Source organism: Gadus morhua, chromosome 1, assembly GCF_902167405.1.
Source record: "Gadus morhua chromosome 1, gadMor3.0, whole genome shotgun sequence".
Lineage (NCBI taxonomy): Eukaryota > Metazoa > Chordata > Actinopteri > Gadiformes > Gadidae > Gadus > Gadus morhua.
Window position 1 is genome coordinate 9481108 of NC_044048.1, and position 21148 is coordinate 9502255.

The 21148-nt window shown below is 49.9% G+C and overlaps 1 protein-coding gene across 1 annotated transcript in view; it reads right to left on the minus strand.

Moving 5' to 3' along the window:
* Positions 1–21148, minus strand: part of plxna2 (plexin A2) — a 188233-nt gene that overhangs the window by 51055 nt on the left and 116030 nt on the right. The window contains exons 6-12 of the mRNA XM_030369078.1: positions 20480–20603; positions 18007–18160; positions 13491–13587; positions 10422–10536; positions 7732–7932; positions 6977–7073; positions 6451–6650 (exon numbers count right to left, since the gene is read on the minus strand). Coding sequence (XP_030224938.1) covers positions 6451–6650; positions 6977–7073; positions 7732–7932; positions 10422–10536; positions 13491–13587; positions 18007–18160; positions 20480–20603 — 988 coding nt within the window. The remainder of the gene's footprint in view (positions 1–6450; positions 6651–6976; positions 7074–7731; positions 7933–10421; positions 10537–13490; positions 13588–18006; positions 18161–20479; positions 20604–21148) is intronic.

Below are 21148 nucleotides of genomic sequence, written 5' to 3' on the forward strand. Positions count from 1 at the left end.
AAACAGCCCACTCCACATAACCTCTCATATTTCCCCCCCAAAAAGTGCATACATATACCAATTAGAAGGTATGATTAAGATTCTGGACAGAGGCCTGCTCGTTATATGATGCTCCTGCTGTTGCCACGGCCTTTAAATCCGACGAGAGGCCATATTAGCGCTTAGCACAGACCACCTCCACATAAAAGTCAATATGGCCGCCCAGCATGACCTTGGCATTAGGTGGCAGGCTGCAGAGCCCTGTTGGGGGCACAGCCCTGGCTGGCGTCCAGCCCTCTCATCAGAGCAGGGGGAGGGGGGGGAGAGAGAGAGAGAGAGAGAGAGAGCCAGGCACGGAGATGGGGGGAGAGGGAGCGGGGAGAGGGTCGAAGGGAGGAAATTAAGAGACGGATATACAAGAGGGCAGATAGAGAGGAGTTCAAACGGGAGGCAAGGGCGGAGCAGAGGGCAGGTGGGGACGGGAGGAGGGGAGGAGTAAAAGAAGATGGAGAAGATTTGGCCGGTGTTGTGCAGGGAGCAGAGATGCCCCCCCCCCCCCCCCCCCCCCTGCTGCCATGGGCGTAGCCGCTGCCGCAATGTCAACAATCAATAAGCTATTACTGGCCATGCAGGCAGAGGTAACAAAACAAACCCAATCGCACACATGTACACGCGCACACACGCACGCACACACTCACTCACTCACTCACTCACTAACACACACACACACACACACACACACACACACACACACACACACACACACATATACGCGTGCATGCACATCCAAACACACACACACACACACACACACACACACACACACACACACACACACACACACACACACACACACACACACACACACACACACACCAAGCAGCCCTAACGCCACAACAGGAGCAGCCAACCAGATTATTTTTCCAACTGTGTTTGCTGGAGGAGGCACAACCTCGACTACGTGAGGCTGGCCCCCTTAGAGAGGTGCCATAATCTCCCTCGCCCTCCCCCCCGCCGTCCCCTACTACGGCTCCCAGCGGGGCGCCAACATTGTAATCTAGATTCAGTGGACATTAATTGCTCTGGATGTAAAATAAGTGTGTCACAGAAGCGCCCGGGGGTCTGAATACATGAATCTTTGAGTGCTGCACGGGCTTGAAGGGAGTGGTGTTGGTGGTGGGAGAGGGCGTGCACGACAACTAAATATATCCATGTCAGGCACTGGCGGCGGCCATCCGAGTAGACTTACTGATGGTTACATAAGCAACGGAGGAGAGCCGGGGGAGACGGCCGTAATACGAGGAAGACAAAGATAAAAGCACTGCGGGAAAAAAAAATAAAATAAGACGTGCGATGCAGAGAGACAGACGTGGAGAGACGGAGTCAGGTGATTGGAGATGAAAGGGAGAGAGAATGGCAGCGGTGATGGGGAGGGGAGAGGCGCTGAGTGGTCGGGCACCCTGCGGTGACGGAGAGGTGAGACGGGGACACTGAGAGGTGTGACTGGGGAGACGACGGGGCCGGGAGCCATGCGGGGAACACCTGAGTGGCTCAGACCGGCGCATCGGCAAGTCTATTACCGGCACATGATCACAGGGGAAGAGAAGGACCGTTCAGAGACACGCCCTATGAGTCGTCTTGAGCTGAGGGGTCAAGAGGGAACAGGAGGGAGCGGGCAGCTCTCCTTTTGTCGTTGTTTTATGTGGCCCTTGTTGTTGTACAACAGCATAAAAATCCCTGTTTCTACTTCGATTCGCGCATCATCGTGTTCACACACACACACACACATGCATGGGTGCACACAAACACACACAGACACACACCCACTCACACACACGCAGAAACACTTCGACCCACTCTGCACGTGCGGATGCAGGCCATGCTGGCATGTTTGCCTTTAATGCACTGACCCTCAGAGGGAAAAGGAAGAGAGTGCATCTCTGAACATCTTCCCCCCCAGCCCGGGCCCGCTGCCACTCTGCCCTGCCCGTGTAATCCATTTCAGAGCCGCTTCCCGGCCTGGCTTTGTCACTTTGTCAATGGAGGGTCATTCCTAGCAAACAGCCGGCTAAACCTGCACTGCTCTCTCTTCCAAACTCATGCGCCCTCTCTCTCTCGCTCTCTGTCATGTTCCGTCTCTCAAACTCATGCTATTTTGTTTTCTCTCTCTCTCACTCACATTTGTGCCCTTACGGTCATGTTCTCGCTTTGACTCATGCTCTTCCCCCCCCCCCCCCCCCCCTCTCTCCCTCTCCCTCTGATATTCAAGATCTCTTCCACTTTTTTACAATAAAAGATACAAAGCTGCTTATCTGCAACATTTCATGAAAAAATATGTATACATACATTAATATACATTAAATGTGAACATTGCAGTAAGAAATAAAAAGGCAAATAAGTAAAAGCTGTATATAGACTGCAACACAGTATTGTAGGGTCTCTCTCTCTCTCTAAGTCACATCTATATATATCTCTCTATCTCCAGTTGCAGGACTCATGGTGGCAGCCGGGGAGAACACGAGACTAGACTAACTTCCTTAAGACGTGGGGGGGATTTAAAATAAATAAAGAAACGTTGGCGGACGAGTAGAGAGGGGTGCGATGACCTACATTGAGAAGACAAGAGAAGCTCTTTGAATTCTAATCCATGGGAGAAGCCTCCAGAATAGAAGTTCCCCTTTTAGCAGATAATCTCCCGGCTATTGGGAGAGAGAGACTTGGCTTATTCGGACCGGGAAACTCGAGACACAGATGTTTGTTAAATAACAAATAGAAATTGGCAAAGGAGAGAGACCCAGAGAGCGCCGTGGCACTGTGTGGAAGTGCTGGACAGGTGGAGGCTTTTGAGACAGGGCGCTGAGAGAGTTGAGGTTAGGGAGTGGGTTGAAGCAGAGTTGAGGGTTGGTCAAGGTCAATAAACGGAGCTCAGGAGGTCACTCAAGTCGCTCAAGTGTCATGTTTTTCAATTTTACATCTCCTTTATTGGCGACACCTAAAGTGGGGCTTTTCTGAACGTTCAAACACTGTATACCTTTTCTTGCTGGTGACTGCCACAACCAAGGACTTTTGTAAACAAAAGTAATGAAAAAAAGTGTGTGTCTCTCTGACTGTGGTTGGAAACTTCCATAACTTCAGATGCGTCCTTGCTGCCAATAGCAAAACGTACAACAGCTAATCTACGCAGTTCTCTGGGCCTCAGTTCTGGCACAACACATTTTTTGTTAATTACAATTTAATGAGCTTGATAAAACCTCCGTAATCACTTGTTCCTGAACAGAATACACCCTCAATATTTTACTGGCTCTTAAAAGTCTCCCAGTGAGAGCAGGGATAAAGACGGTGAGGAATGGGGAGGGGGTTTAACGCAGATGAGGACAGAATGATGCTGTTGGGTGAGATAGGAGGACTTAGACCAAACAGCCTTCTATATCTGTGCATGTATTGGTCTATGTGCACATGCACATGCTTATATATTATTCGTGCTAGCTTAGAGCATCAATGAATGAACAATAATTTGTCCATCTGTGTGTGTGTGTGTGTGTGTGTGTGTGCGTGCGTGCGTGCGAGCGTGTGTGTGTGGGATGCAGGAAGAGCTCACAGCCGTGAAGAATAGATCTCAGCCTCTCCTTAATGACAGGTACATCAACCCTCAGGATGTTCGGAAGATCAACACACATAGACACACACACACACACACACACACTCACACTCACACTCACACTCACACTCACGACACACGACACACGACACACACTCACACTTCATGTTTCCTTCTGGCTTGCGTCGGTAGCGGAGCGAAACAAAGAGAGCAAGCGAGGCAGAGAGAACACCATTTGTCCTACGTTAACAGATGTGTGCGCCATCCACAGTGAGGCTGGGCTGCTCTGAGCTCACAGAGGAGCCCAGGCCACAGCTGATTGGTGGAGATGCTCTCTGAAGCCCCCCCCCCCCCCCCCCCCCCACACCCCAACCTCCCAGCTTCATTTGATGTTGTTCCCCATGCTGTTAGTGAGGGCTTACATCTCTTCAATATTAATAACCTAGCACCAGGATGTGGCGGGGGGGAGGGGAGGGGTCTTACGGCACCTAATAGAAACATTCATTATTCAGAAGACGCATCTTGTGGTAGGCACATCTACTAATGCGCCGCTATGTATACAAATAAGCTCCCGACGGCGGCGCCACGCATGCGACCGGAGATTTCGTTTTATAAAATAAATGACAGCCTCGGGGATCCGTCTGGGCACGGCTGGGGAGGGGCAGGCTGAGCTCACCTGGAAAGTGGGGAGACTCCCATTAAATTGATGGAGAGCCACACACTCATTGTCATCTTCAATTGATCCCGCGTGGCTCGATTGGATGATGCAAAAGTGAGCGAATGTACAGCAGCGCTGAGATCGGTTGAAATGTTAAGAGTTACCAACCACTAAAACGATGAAGCCGTAGAAGAAGTGAGGTTGATTAACTTTGAAAAACAAAATGAACTCTACTCTAGATTGCGTTAGTGTGCGTTGTTGGGTGAGTTAAATATGTATGGGAACGAGTCAACAAGGGGACAGCCAAAGCCTCTCCTAGCTACATTACACTTTTGAACTTGGAACAATCATAACACTCTCTATGTCTCTCCCTCCCTCTCTTCACTTCCTCATGCCGTACCCCTGTGTATGCTCCAGGCTGTCTGCTTTACATAAAGCCCCCACCGCGTTTCTCCATTTCCTTCTCGTCTGCGTTGTGGATGTGAGACCGGGTCTAACCCCACGCACCCTTTCCTGCTGAGAGAGGCCATGCTGAGCGTTCAAACTATTCTCATAGCTGTCCTTGGAAAGAACACGAACAAATGGATGTAAATCAACAACAATGTATATCAATAAACACACACCTCCACCCGTGGTGGTGGTGGTGGTGGGGGCTTGTGGGGGTGGGGGTTGTGACGGGCGGTGTATCGACGCTGCAGCAGGAGAGGTCTGCCGGGTTAAACACGACGCGCTGGTGCGTTACTAAAACTAATTAAACGGTCTCAACTCCCCCCCTGGACAGAGAGCGCAACCTTGAGATAGAAAATAACAGCCCCTCCCCCTCACAAAGACACATGTAAATACACACACACACACACACACACACACACACACACACACACACACACACACACACACACACACACACACACACACACACACACACACACACACACAAGACACACATGCATATATAAACACACACAGCCACCAACCATTAAGGCGAAAACAAATAGGCCCTTCCGGGTCGAGACCTCTGAGTGGTAGGTGTGGTGGATGAGTGCTTCCTGACATAAACATTACAGTGGTCGGTCACATGTACCGGAAGGTTCCTGGAGGACGGTGGGGGGAGGGCAGGCAAGAGCAGCAGTATGTGTGTGAGCAGCCAGATAAAATAGCTTGCAGCTGTGGAGACCCACCAGCCCTTTGGGAGCGTTTACTTATTCAAAGTGTCTGTTTTTGTCTTTTCATTCCCCCACAAAAATGGCTTCCCCTCAGCGACATGCTCAGATGATTTCTTTAGAAGCAACGCTCCAAACGTAGTATCAAAGAGGCAGGGAGGAGAAGTGTTGCATAACGTCAGACCCCGGCACAGAGGAAAGGTTCAGACAAGGGTAGGAGTGCAAATGGTTCTCACAATGATATGAGGCGAGGAGGACTTTAAATAAGTATAAAGTATTGATATTGTCTTTCCATCTTCAATGTCAATAAAGCCCCTTGTTTTGAAGATAGACGGATAAAGAGGGATAGAGAGCGATTGAGGGGGAGAGATAATGAGCGAGATGGAGAAAGAGAGAACGGCAGAGATCGAGATAGACACAGAATGAGAGTGGTGGAGAGAGGGAGAGAGAGAGAGGAAGACAGAGACAGAGAAGGATTTATTGTTAATCACACTATTTTTAATGCAATTGCTTTGGCAACATTGCAGCATATAACTTTCATCCCAATAAAGCATATTTTGAATATGAACGCAAGAGAGAGAGAGAGAGAGAGAGAGAGAGAGAGAGAGAGAGAGAGAGAGAGAGAGGGAGAGAGAGAGAGAGAGAGAGAGAGAGAGAGAGAGAGAGAGAGAGGGAGAGAGAGAGAGAGAGAGAGAGAGAGAGAGAGAGAGAGAGAGAGAGAAGAGAGAGAGAGAGAGAGAGAGAGAGAGAGAGAGAGAGAGAGAGAGAGAGAGAGAGAGAGAGTCAGCAGAAGTGAGGCCAGCTCCCCAGGGGGACCCCCCTGATGGGTATTCTCTCTGCCCCTGCGTGTCGAGGGGACGGGCAGTGCAGGGCACCGCACACAGCAGAGACCGGCCTCTGGCCTGTCGCCGAGAGCCTCTCCATGCAATCCAGACCGTCTCCCTGTCAACGGCGTCACTCATACGACGGGATCCCTGCCAAGGAGCGGTCTGAGCGAGACTCCCCCCCCCCCCCCCCCCCCCCCCCCCGCCTCCCCCGGCGCCCGCCTCACTGACCTCGGTGATGCGGGGGTTGGTGCACTTGACGTTCCTGCTGGCCAGGTGCAGCCAGCGGGTGGTGTAGGGGTTCATGGGCGGGCAGTGGTGCCGCAGGGTGCACCGTCCCTCGCCGCTGCACCAGCCACACTGGAACTTGCGCTCCGCCTTCAGACACATGCCGCAGCTGTCGCGCTGCGCCGCGCACTTGTAGAGGTGCACTGCGAGACGCGGAGACGGGGACGCGTGTGAGTGCATCTATTCATACATCAAGGAGCACGCAGATGCACCTGTGCATACATCAATGACGTACGCACCCGCACACAGCAGGAGATGCATATGAAGGGAGGACAGAAGGGGATACACAAGCCACGTGAACAACTATAGACACACACACACAAACACACACACTGATAGACGGGACACTGTGTCTATTTATGTGTGTGGTAGAAGAGGGAGAAGAGATTAGTAGAAATAGGAGGAGAGAAGGAGAGAAGGAAACGAGACAGAGGGATGGAGGGAGGACAGAGAGTAGGGGTTGGGTTACCTTGGATGTTCTCCGGGTTATCGATTATAAAGTTTCCATTCCACACCACTGAGAAATCCACAGGCAGCTCACTGATCTTCATGCCTTCATAGAGATACTGCAGAGGGAGAGACGGAGAGAACGAGAGAGACAGAGAACACCACTTTATTAAAAAAAGAAACTTTTCCTTCTCTTACGTCATATCCCTTGAGAATAAAACCTGCCCAAGGAAAGTACAGATGGGTATTTAATAAAATATGTAAATGTAATTCCAGGATTATCTAAACCAAAGAGAGTGCCTCCAATGTCCCACATGGGTTTTAAAAATTTATATTTGGTTAATTTTCACATAATATTTAGGGAAGAGAGAGAGAAAGAGAGACAGGAACGTGACAGCGATCACAGAGAGGAATAGAACGCAATGGAACGGTGGCAGGGTTCAGTGTGTTCCTCTATGCGTGACCACAAATAACACCTTATCAATAAGGTTTATTTCTCCTAAGGACTGAGGCAGTTGATGCATAAGTATGTGTGTCTGTTAGTTTGTATGTGTGTGCGTAACCACAATAAATCGACCAGATTTATACATACTTCATGAACCTTTATGCATATTTCCGGTGTACTCTGAACTAAAACCAAGTGTCTTTCAGCTGTCCGACTCCTTCAGGAAAGACATCGAGCCACCAGATGTGTGTGTGGCGATGTGTGCGTGGCTGTGTGTGTGTGGCGGTGTGTGTGTGTGTGTGTGTGTGTGGTGGGGTGTACGGGGCACCTACCGAGCTGTTCTGGCACTGCACGCTGGAGCTGTTGAAGCGCAGCGCGGTGACACGGTGGCTGACCCCCTGGATGTGGAGAACACACTCGTAGCCCCGCTGGCCCGACTGGGGCTGGGGCAGGTTCCGGGCCTTCAGCGTGATGGGCTTCACCTCCCCGGCCGGGATCAGGATGTCCTCGGAGCGCACCAGCTGAGGACAGTCCTGGGGGGGCACACAAGGGTCAAAGGTCAGAGGTCAGAGGTGGGCTGGAGTGTGCCTGATAACTGCCCACGTACATTGATCGATTGATTTTTGAAGTGGTTACTGATTTTTGTATTTCCTATCCTTCATCTTAATTAGCCTTCGTTTGTCTAGCTTATACTGGCACTATATCGGCCGTCTCTGAAAAGAGGGATCAGTCCTCCCTTCGCCTTCCCAAGGTCCTGGATCATTAGGACTTTTCCTTGCCCCCCAGAGGGAGTTTAGTTCAGTTCAGTTCAGCACTTTATTCGTCCCAAAAGGGAAATTTGGTTTACAGCAGTGTTAAAGATACAAATACAACAAATAAAAAGACATGGAACAAAACATCCAATTCAACAAATAAAATAAAATAAATTAAATACCATTGTTCGCTAACAAAAGTCTATTCCAATTAAATTCTCAAAAAAGGGTTTGGGGGAATATACTGTGGCCTGTGAGGCCCTTTTAGAGTGTAACTACGAAGGGTTGAACAAATAAAATGGACCTCAATTGACTAGAGTCAGGGGACACATTCGGACAATCACTGCTATGAGCGATCTAAACGTATATTCTGCAAGGCGGGAGGACACAGCCAGTGCTTCAGTGGGAAACACTGACAGTTCTTTATTCATGGACCAGGAGGTCACTCAATCGAAAAATAACCTGTTGGAGACACAAAATGGTGATCCACGACAGAGGTTTCATCTTGACTCTGTCAGCAAAAACACCACAGCAGTGTTGGGAGTGCTGCAGAAATGTGTGTGTGAATCCTTCCAGCCTTCAAAAGACTCACATCAGCTCATATATGATATAATATATCGTATCTCACGTCATTGTATGAACGCACTGGCCAGGGCTACAATGGTGATGGATTTTGACAACAACAAAGTGGTTGAAAAGAATGATTTTCTTCAAGAAGGGTGTGGATTTACACAAACCAGGCCTTATGTGTGTCTCTTTGTGTGTTTGTGTTTATGTGTGTGTGTGTGTGTGTGTGTGTGTATGTGTGTGTGTGTGTATGTGTGTGAATGTACAGATTTTCAGATGGTATCGAAAGGGCTTTCCCAGAATAAAGATTTGCATAGAGTCAGACGACTAGAAGTCAACTCAAGCCATTAGCTGACTAGTCGTCGCATGTTTATGATATTAAAAAAGAAAGCTTATGTGAAATTTGCTAAGAATGTTACAAGTAACACTGTTAACACATTTTTGTGTTAACAGTTTGCGGGTCTCCTTTCTGGAGTCGTCCTTTAACCTCTCCAACGATCCCCCCCTTTGGATAAACTGCCTGACACAGCCTACTTTCTAGAAACAACTGCAATATTAATGTCTGTCTGTGACTGTGACTCTGAGTGTTCCAAGGATTTCATTCACGGTCCAGACATATAGGTTTGACCTCATTTTGACAAGGTGCAGCTTTTTATGTTCCTGCGACCATCTGACCAATGAAAACTTGGTAGACCGGGCCACTTGTCATCGAATAACGTTTGGTCTACTATTAGGGGGCGGCCTTGGTCTTCTATATGAATTCAGTGCATTGTGACAGGTCTCCAGCGAGCAGCGTGGTTTTGTGGTTTCCTCAGAGGCGAACCCCCTGGGTCACTGGTCAGTGTGTAACTTGAAACCCTAAGAGGGAACCGCTTATTTTGTTCTTAACCACAAGGTTATAGGATCAAAGAACCTACATACACACACACACACACACACACACACACACACACACACACACACACACACACACACACACACACACACACACACACACACACACACACACACACACACACACACACACAAACACACACACATTGAAGCAGTCTCCAACCTGCACCCATACATACACAAATATAAAGCCCTCTCAATGAGAGGGCATGCAGGCAGACTGTCTAAGGCGAGCTTTGCAGTGGCGGGTGAGTGTGCCTGGCGTCTCTGGTGCCTCGGTCAGAATGATCCTGTGTCATTGTTAGCAGACGCACTAAGCTCACTAACTACTGGGATAATAGACTTTTAATTGCTTCCGCTCAGAACAAGAGCTGTGAGTGAGTAACGCCGATACAGAAACACAAGAGGCTTTAGAAGACATGGCTCGGGCTACAGTGGGACCTGCAGGAGGGGGAACGGACGGACAGACGGACAGACAGACAGAGGGATAGATGGATGAATAGATAGATATGAAGATCGATTGAACGATGGATGGACGGAGAGAGAGAGAGAGAGAGAGAGAGAGAGAGAGAGAGAGAGAGAGAGAGAGAGAGAGAGCGGAGAGAGAGAGAGAGAGAGCGAGAGAGAGAGAGAGAGAGAGAGAGAGAGAGAGAGAGAGCGAGAGAGAGAGAGAGAGAGAGAGAGAGAGAGAGAGAGAGAGAGAGAGAGAGAGAGCGAGCGAGCGAGCGAGCGAGAGAGGGAGAGAGAGAGGGTGAAAAAGAGGGATGGAGCGAGACACAGAGAGAGATATAATTAGACATGGCACCCACCTCAGAGGCGTTGACTCGTCCCTCCTGGAAGGAGCAGCTGGACGGGTCGTGGGTGCACAGGTTGCGGTACTTGCACCAGTGGCAGCGGAAGGCACTGTTCACACATGACAGACACCTGCACGGGCAGCATGTTGACACGCAGACAGACAGACGCACACACACACACACACACACACACACACACACACACACACACACACACACACACACACACACACACACACACACACACACACACACACACACACACACACAGGGAGAGAGAGAGAGAGAGGGAGAGAGAGAAAGTCAGAGAGGATGGCAGACAAGTCAAGGGGAGTGTGCGTGTGTTTGTGTGTGTTTGTGTGTGTTTGTGTGTGTTTGTGTGTGTGGTGGTATGGGGGGTGGGGTGCTAGCACTAGAGGAAATGAGCAGACATCCCGAGCGGTCGCCTGCTGCTGCCCTTGTGCTTGGCTCCGTGCTGCATGGCTGCGGTGCCAAAATCTATCTGCTCATTTCATTCTCCACACCAACACCCTGTGCAGATGTCCTGTCACACACAGCGTACGTGTGTGTGTGTGCGTATGAGGGGAGGGAGGGATGGGGGAAGCGATGGGACTAGCTAGCCGGACACGCATCACACCCACCCACACCCACACACACACACACACACACACACATCGCACAGCATAATCCTGCAATTACCATTACCCTGGTATTGTTAGAGCATTGGTGTTATTAATGGCTTGTAGACATATGTGTGTGCCTGCAAGTGTGAATGTGTGTGTGTGTGGTTGTGTGCATGTGTTTGTACATATATGTGTTTGTCTGTGTATGCATCCGTGCATCTATTTGGTGTGCGTTTGTGTGTGTTTGTGTGTGTGTGTGTGCACCTACGTGGGTGAACGATTGAACTATGAGGGTTTGCTTGTGTGCAAATGCGAGCGCCTGCATGTGGGTGTGTGCGTGTGTGTGTGTGTGTCTGTGTGTGTGTCTGCATGTGTGTGTGTGTGTGTGTGTTTGTGTGAGTTTGAGTGTGTGTCTGTGTGTGAGTGAGTGTGTGTGTATGCTGTGGTGACGGTGCTGCCCGGTGCTAGCCTGGGTGGATGTACAGAGTGGAGCTGTAAGGGGCGAGGACGGCGTAACGAGGGAACGCCGCACGCCATCAGAGCCCCGTGTTAGCGCCTGTGCTAGCGCGTGTTAGCGCGTGTCCGGGGGCCCCGCCGCCACCCAGAGGGGCCCCCATCGCATGCTCCGCGCAGCACCCCGCATGCAGCCTGTATACGGCAGGAGGCTATTCCCGCGGGATGCTAATGTGTTCCGATGGCTTCCATGGCCCTACATATACCGGCACGTTGCTGAAGGGGCCATTATATACCGTCGCTTCCCCATCTCGCTCCCCCGCGCGCTCCATCTCGGACTTAAGCTTTTGTGTCCGTGTCCCTCTCGTTAACGCACACACACACACACGGGCCGACGCACTCCCGCTGAGTTCCAGCTGACTGAATTATGCCCATTTGTTTATTGTTCTGAAAGATTCATCGGCGCGGCGGCATGGGGAAGATCTCCGGGCGAGCCTCGACTAATTCTGGAGAAGGCGGAAATTCAGCGCGAAGCTGGGAGATTTGTTAGGAGATAAAAATAAAGGAACTGAATACAGATAGTGTGTGAAAATATATATGCATATATATATATATATATATATATATATATATATATATATAGTGTGCGAGAGAAGGGAGGAAGCACAAAGGCGTCATTGTTAGAAGCGCATTATTTGCAATTGAATACCACTACAACCTTCATATTGGTGCATGTGTGTGTAGCTTGCTGCTGATTAACTGATGCGGGGGGGAGTAATTGCTTCCTGTGCTACTCAGACAGGGTCCTCAGACAGCTCCACCATGTCAAAACAAAGGAAGCAGTCTGCACCATACATGGGGCAGCGGTGTGCATGCGTGTGTATGCGTGTGTGTGTTTGTGTGTGTGTGCGTGTGTGTGTGTTTGTGTGTGCGTGTGTTTGTGTGTGATTCCGTGGCAGCCTGTGGCATCTCTCTGTTTCCGAGTTGCAGGAGAGGAAGAGAAGTGGGAAGATGATTTTGTTTGGGGGTGTGCGGGATAATAATAGGATGGAACTACAGGCTGTGGCTCTTGAACCCATGAGATGTTCTGCACTGTAATCTTCCCATTTCCTCTCCTCTCCATCTCTCTGGGTTTCTGTTCTGAACAATACTCCAGCTGGGTCACAGAGGCCTTAAGACCACCATCGGATAAGACCCACATCGAGTTATACTATCAACAGGGTTGCAGTCGTAAAATATCATCTAGTTCTAACTAAATAATCGTGTATAGATATAGAAATGGTTGATTTGAACACGATTCACGTCAGCAGGCAACTAGGCATCCCCATGACGTGATTGTTGTGATGGTGTGTGCATGTGGGGATGGTGGTGCTGGTGGTGGTGGTGGAGGTGGTGGAGGCAAAGCTTGTTTCAGATTCTGTGTGTGTATGTGTGTGTGTGTATGTGCGAGTGCGCGCGCATGCGTGTGTGTGTGTGTGTGCGCGCGGGCGTGTGTGTGTGTATGTGCGTGTGTGTGTGTGTGTGTGTGCGCGCGGGCGTGTGTGTGTGTGTGTGTGTGTGTGTGTGTGTGTGTGTGTGTGTGTGTGTGTGTGTGTGTGTGTGTGTGTGTGTGCGTGGAGGAGGGCATCATTAGGGCAGGACGCTCCCTGCTCTGAGGCTCTGAGATCAGCAGTGATCAGATTGCATTAGTCTCCACAGGGGGCAGGGGGAGTATTTTTAGATGCAGAGTGAGGGACGGACTAGGGGGCGGCCAAGGTTAAGGGGGAATTGTAACTAATTCCCACAACATTGATTCAGTGGTGTCTGGTAGTGAAGGCCAAATAGACAGCAAATGAATAGATAGGAAGAGGGAGAGGGAGAGGGAGAGGGAGAGAGAGAGAGAGAGAGAGAGAGAGAGAGAGAGAGAGAGAGAGAGAGAGAGAGCGAGAGCACTGAGGGTATGAGAGAAAGCGAGAGAGAGGGCGAGAAAGAGAGAGTGATGTAAACCATGTAAAAGAGTCGGACTCACAGTTGGTGGACGCTACAGTTGTAGAATTTGACCTCCGTGCTGATCAGCATCTGACCCGTCTCCTTGGAGTTGAGCCTCAGCTCCACACCGGACCAATCTGAGAGGAAGAGAGAGAGAGAGAGCGTTGAATATATTTAACATATCTTACTACACTTGTAACAGACATTCACAAGGTGGCAAACATTTTAGCGAGACCCCATATTACCATTTCATGCAGGGCTTTCCATCCAACTGCCAATTACAGGTTCAAATGAGCCGGGTTATACATGAACCCTTCACCTGCCTCCCAGTACTACATTATGGTATCACACTCAGCGTCTACACACAACAACGCCTGCGTGCCCTGCCGCTCCACCCGTCTGTACCCGGACCCCCCCCCCCCCCCCCCAGGCCGTGCAGAGGAGGCCAGACAGAGCCCAGCCCTTGGTACGGCTGAGAGCCAGCGTGGGCCCCTACTGCAGCCTCACCAGCTGGCTGGACCGCCACCCCTGCTGCCCCCCTTACCACCACCAGCCCCTACCGCCCCCCTTACCACCCCCACCCCCTCACCTCCACCTTTACCACCCCCACCCCCTCACCTCCATCACCTTCACCACCACCCCCACCCCCCCCTCACCTCCACCACCTACCCCACCCCCCCACCCCCATCACCTCCACCACCACCCTTACCATCCCCACCCCCTCACCACCCTCAGCACCTCTAACCACCAGAGCAGTCCAGTGATCATGGGGTTGTTTGGCACCATGCAGTATTTACATTATTGGTCCACCAACTTGTGAAAAGGATATTGAATGCATTTTGAGGCCAGATTGAATATTAGCATGAATAAGAATGAAAAGGATATAACGCCATATATTATTATTATCCTGGGGAAAAAATCCATGTAATTGGATCAATTTTCTGCATGGCAATTTATTGAAAGCGTCCTGGCGGTGATAGGAGAAACGCTGGCGGTGTTGTTCCACATAGGAGCCAACCTCCCCTCCGTCGCCTCCAACTTACAATATAGACCACGCAAGTGGAGGACATTACGCCACATTTCTTGGTCTACCGCGCTGTGTTGGTGTGTGCTTTCTATGTATCTGCTCTGTGTGTGTGTGTGTGCCTTATTTATATGTGTTTGTGTGTGTGTGCGTGTGTGTGTGTATGTGTGTGTGTGTGTGTGTGTGTGTGTAGCAGGCGGAGGATCGGATGACATTCAGTGTGTGTGGGAGGGTGGAATGACCCTTTGTGCTCAGTTCTATCCACAACACCTGTTGGTAATTCAGATAGCACTTGCACACACACACACACACACACACACACACACACACACACACACAGACACACACACAGACACACACACACACTCACATACACTGACACACAAACACACTATACGTAGACACCGCACTTATCTCCCAGGAAACTGGCAAACAGTTTGCTTTTGTTCATAGAAACGTGTATCTTATGCGCACAAGCGATGAGAGATGAAGTTCAAAGGAAGTTCAAATTTGAGGCTATGGGGAGTAGAGTCAGGACATAGGAGCCGTCTGAATTAGCAGGTACATAGCTCCTATGTGCCCACTTGGGTCATAGTCTGCGTGTATTAGTGCTAATAGCGATCATTTTGAAGCAGAGGAGTTTGGCACAGCGACAAGTCAGCCACCCACAACAACGCTATTTTCACACTGTTATTATAACCTTACTATCGCCTTTCCATACACACCCGCACTCTTCATCTTCTTAACATTTCGCGTGGTCTTCCTCCCCTCCCCATTCCCAGTCTTTTGTCTTCTCTTTCCCTTTCCTCTCCCCTGCTCTTTGCCCCGCCCCCTCCTCTCCTCCCCTCACAGTGCTGGTTGGGTGTAAAAAAAAAAGAAGGGATGTTTGTTCCAAGGACGGATGGGTAGCAGAGATGGAGAGAGCAGGGGAGACGGAGAGATGGAGGGATAGAGAGACGGAGAGAGGTGACAGGAGGTGGAGTTTGTCAAACATCAAGAAGCAGATGGAATGTGTGTTGACGTGTTTGTCTGTGTGTGCCTCTGTGTGCATGTGTGGGTCTGCTTTGGGCTGAAGAGGGGTCTTACAGATGGGGAGGGTGCATGGGTTGACATTTACCTGGTGGGGAGGGGGGGGGGGATTCATATTAGGCCTGCTACAACCCCCCTTCCCCCTGTCCCCCGGGGAGCGCTGGGTACACACGGCTGTCATTTACTCACGGGAGCGGAGGGAATTACTGAGGCCCAGCAACATGTATTATTTCCACACACACTGCACATGATATATATTATTCAGAAAATGAGGTTTTCTACGCCACAGGCATGTGGCTGGGTAAACAGCAGGTGCTTGTTGTCAAAGAGCAGGTGTTAGAATTCATAACGATATATATATTTATATATATATAAACCTTAAATATAGGAAAAAGGAATTGCGGGTGCAGCCAATGTAGACTATTAAAAGGATGTGCACCATTGGGCCGGAAATCCCTCAAATGTTCCAGAAGATTCAATGAGTAGGATATGAGGGCAGAGTGTTATTGTCAATCTGGGGTTGGTTGAGCTGTAAAACCCAATGTTAGAGCTATGGACCATAGGAGGGGAACTGTTTTGGGCTTTATGGATTTACGATGTATATTGTGCCCTGATACATGCTGATCATCCAAGACTTATGGTTTTGGTCAAGTATCTTGCCACAGGCATATTCTTCAGTGCTACTCAAGGCTTCTGTAATATCCTATTCTCAATAATAAAATAACCATTAGCTTAAACTCAACAACAAATGTGAAAATCACTTAAACACAAATAATAGGATGATACAGAATTTGCTAAAAAGTCTTCCCCCACAGTTGAAACCTTTATTGCGGTCCTGCCTCTGGCTGTGATGAATGTCATAAAGCCTTTTGAGCTTGGCCAAAAATGTGTCAGTTTGACTGCAAAGGATAGTTCCCGTCTACACCTCACTGTAAAGAAGACCAGCAGCAGGCCTACATCTCATCTCTTAATTTAGCAAGCTAGGAGGCTTACCCAGCATATCAAATCATGAACTAAATCCCCCCGTTAGCCACAGCTAACGCCCGGCATTGGAGGGGGTCTGTCAGCCAGCAGCCACAAGGCGGGCATTGCCCCAGCCCTCCCCCACTGCCATCAGCCCTAATGGGTCTCGACCTTGCAGGAACCAGTGTCCTGGGCCCTGGGACCTGGTCCTTGGTGAGGGGGAGCTTGTTAAGCCCACACGACCCACATCAGGCAGGAGTGCTCAATCAATAACTCAGGCACCAAGGCTGTGTGTACCTTTTCATGGGGAAAGGGCTCACATGTTTGTGTGCAAGTGTGAGTGTGTACTGATTCTGTGTATCAGTGTGTATCTGTGTGTGCATGTGTGTGAGTGCGTGTGTGTGTGAGTGCGTGCGTGCGTGTGTGTGTAAGTCGCCGGGTGTGAGTGTTTCTGTGTGTATGTGTGTTTCTGCGTGTGTTTCTGTATGTATGTGTGTGTGTGTGAGCATGTGTGTATGTGTGTGCTTGCACGTGTGGGTCAGCGTGTAGGTTGTCCATCTTTACAGACACACACAGAAACACCCACACCCACACACACACTCCCTCAGCGTAACACACAGCTCATTAACAGTGAGCCTGACAGGATAACTAGCAGATGGATATCACGGATCGCAGGGAGCAACAGCATCACAGGGCGGGTGGGGTGGGCCCGGCTGGGGGGGTGGAGGGAGGCTGTGCTTTGATGTGAAAAGCCTCAGGGGGGTCTCTCCCACCTCCCCCCCCTCTCTCCCCCCCTGCCTGCTCTCCTAAGACTCATCTTCATGGTCCAGTGAACATCAGACCACTGTACTATTAAAATATATTCATTTAGGTTTTATCGACCCAAAATACCTCTGTGGTTCTGGCCAGCGTGTTTGTTTGTCTGTGTGTGTCAATGTGTTAGTGTGTGAGGAAACACATGACTACATTGCATGAATGAATGGTGTCTGTATGTATATAGGGGAAGGCAATTATTGTGAAGCAGTATACCATTTGTGTATGTGTTTGAGTGTGTATATGTGTGTCCATGTTTACATCCTTTGCATGTACTTGTTCACTTCGCATGCATACAATTTGCTGTGTGTGCATGTGTGTGTGTGTTTATTTTTTCTGTGTCCATATGTAAATCCATATGTGTCAATGCATAATGCTGTGTGTGTGTGTGTGTGTGTGTGTGTGTGTGTGTGTGAGCACGAGTGTGTGTTAATGTTAACAACACCTCGCTCCTTGATCTATCTATGTCACAGTGTGAGAGTGTGTGTCTGTGCATGCATGTGTGTCTTTGAATGTGTGTTTGCGTGTGTACGTTTGTATGTAAGTGTTTTCCTACATGGGAGTGAGCTATGTATGCGTGTGCGTGTGTGTGTGTATAAGTCAGTGTGTGCGTGTGTGTGCGTGCATGTCTGCATGTGTGTGTGTGTGTGTGTGTGTGTGTGTGTGTGTGTGTGTGTGTGTGTGTGTGTGTGTGTGTGTGCATGTGTATGTGCCATGCATCGGGTACCTTGGTCGGCGGGGATGGCGGGCACGTCCTTGGCGGAAGGGGAGACACAGAGGATCTGGTTCCCGCTGACCTTGCCCTCCGACTCCGTCAGGTTGCCGAAGGAGCAGCTGATGCCGGCCGACAGGTCGGGGACGTCGCTCACTCTGACCAGCAGCTGATGGGAGGGACGCAGGCAGAAACACAGCTCTCAGACACTCAGCGCGGGGATCCAAATGAACGGCATGCACTGAGGCATAGGCGCCTATGACTGCTAAACAACAGCCCGGTGGAATGCCAAGGTTTTATTTTAGCGGCGGGGGTGACATCATCATTTCATCAGCGGTGGAGATGAGAAGATGAAGGCCGTTTCTTAAGGGGAATGGGGGAAATTGGCTACTCGACAAATTCCATTTGTTGTTTCCTCCTTTCACTCACTCAAACTCAAAGACGCACACAACTCCGCCAAGAAGAAAAACAACATGCACCGAGATGTGCACCCATGCACACACCGCACACAAACATGTAGACACAGACACAAATACATCCACACACACCAACTCACGAGCGTTTGAAGTCATTCTCTGGAGAACGGTGACACGGGGCTTGAGCGCCTGCTCAGCCTATAAATAAATGTATTTTGTGCACGGTGGGTAGTGGGGGGGGGTGTGTGTGTGTGTGTGTGTGTGTGTGTGTGTGTGTGTGTGTGTGTGTGTGTGTGTGTGTGTGTGTGTGTGTGTGTGTGTGTGGTGTGTGTGTGTGTGTGTTTATGTGCATGTGTGATCTGACTCTCCAGCCAAAAGAAAGCAGTCTGGGTAATTATCACAGTGGCATTTCACAGCCTTGTTCCATTAGCTGTTATTTTAGGCCATTGGGTTTGAAGTTCCCCCTTTTGTCTTCAGCTCTTTCATATGCCTCTCACTAAACTGTGCGGGGCAGGCGGGACGCGCCGATGAGGCAGCCGGGGGGGAGAAGCATCCCTATGCCTCACTCTACCCCACAGGGGCCCGCTGTTTGACCCTCAGACACCAGGGGCCAGATAGAGCGCCCCGTGGATCAGATATGGATTTGTGGATCTTTGCAGGGGGTGTCTTTTGTGTCCGTTAACACGTCACCGTCTCCCTCTGCCGTTTCACATTTAGTTCAATTTGTTTCTTTGGGGTCCGCATCAGCCTCTGCCTGATATAAACCCTCCTCTGCAATCAGTGTTGTTTGTTCAAAAGAGCTAACCCCCCCCCCCCCCACCAACCCAGGAACATCTCCTGCTAATCAGCCCTCCTCGTTTGGCAGAAGCGGACAAGTACAAACACCGTTAAATGAAGGAGTACACAAACGCGTGCACACAGGCAAACACACTCGGGCACACGCACACAAACAAGCACTCACGCCATAACGTCGCCGGCTGACAAATAAGGTTGTGTGTTTTTGCGCTTTTTGTTGTGGTTGTGTGTGCGTGGCGATGCCTGATAGTGCTGGGGACGTGTTTGGCAGTGCACCGGGCCTCATTAGTGGGGGCCGTTTTAATAAAGGTAATTTGATTGCTTTCGATTGCCTTCTGGCACACATTGTGCACCGCTTTTGTCGTCATGGAGATGACCGCCCTTCTCACTCTCCCCCTGTGTGCAGGGAGGGGCCCGTGTGTGGAGGGGAGCTGACCCCTGTCACTGGGGGTTAAAGGGGGCAGACACGCTGGGCTTCCAGCATCATAACAAACGCACCTTGATACATGAGTCCACACAGTGTGTGTGTGTGTGTGTGTGTGTGTGTGTGTGTTTGCGTGTGTGTCAAGGCAAACAAGGGAAGGTTGCGGGTGAGGCTGAGGGACAGGCTTCCGACCGACATCATCTCAGTTGGTTTCTACAGATACTGCAGTTGCTTTAGAATCTAGGTTATCTTACGGTGGCGGCGTAAGGTTAACGTATTTACGCGTGTGTTTCTCAGATGTCTTTTAAAGATGCCTTTTTCAGTATTTCCAGTTTGTGTTTATTTTTTCCTTCCCTTCAAATAATTTAGGAGTAAATGTTGGACATCGGACAAATTTAGCTCCTACCCATACTCCCACGCACGCATAAATCTTACCGCACACACCACCTCAGCCGCGCAGGGCAAGCATATGCCCGCTGAAACACCCACGTAGCGAGGATCTCTGCTGAACCTTCCCCACTAATGTTTATGCTAATGTGTGCTGCGTCCAGATCTGCACACTAACAGTTTCTTGAATGCATGGCATTTTTGGTCATTTCTTTACACGCTGGTTCCACCAGCTGTGCCTCCAGGAATGAGTGGCAGATATGTAAATAAACGACACAAATACTTTAACCTCAATCCATCACTAATGAAATGAACCGAAACCTCATGGCTCAACACACATCACAAGTTGAAACTGAAAAGTCGGACTCACCGTGTACACAATGTGAGTGTGTCCAGCACGTGTGTGCGTGCGTGTGTGTGTGTGTGTGCGCATCCGCGCATGCGTCCCAGAGAGTCGTCTACTTACGGGCACGCTGGGCTCTGACACGGCAATGCTGTCCGGGTAGACGGTGGCCCTCACACATTGGCTGAGAGCGGCGGCGAATCGGTAAGGCTCATCGGCGCGTTCGCAGCGGCTCCTCTGGGAACACCTGTCCAGGAGGAGGGGGAGGAGGGGGAGGAGGGGGAGGAGGAGAGGGCAGAAATGGTGCATGAAGCGGGAGTTTGAGACACAGACAGCGCTGCAATTTGGAATCTGAAAATAAAACGTGTGTGTATGGTGGGGGGTAAGGGTGTGTGTGTGTATGTGTGTGAGTGTATGAGTGTGTCTGAGGTTGTGTTGGCCGTCAATATCAATGTGTAGAGAAACAAAGTGGAGTGGCTGGTAACAGAGCAGTAACGAGTAGAAGGGTCTGACATTACTGTGTGTGCGAGACAAAGAGAAAAAGAGAGAGAGAGAGAGAGAGAGAGAGAGAGAGAGAGAGAGAGAGAGAGAGAAAAACATTCGGCCCTCATCAAAACGATGGTCTTATTACGGGTGTGCGACAGCAAGAGATACGCAGTATTTTTATTCTTCTACAGCGCATTTTATTTATTGATTAATGTCAGGATGTCAAGAGGATTTCAACAAATATGCAGAAATGCTTCTAAGATAAATTGCCTACCCGCTTTTACAAGCAATAGCAGCGAAAACAGT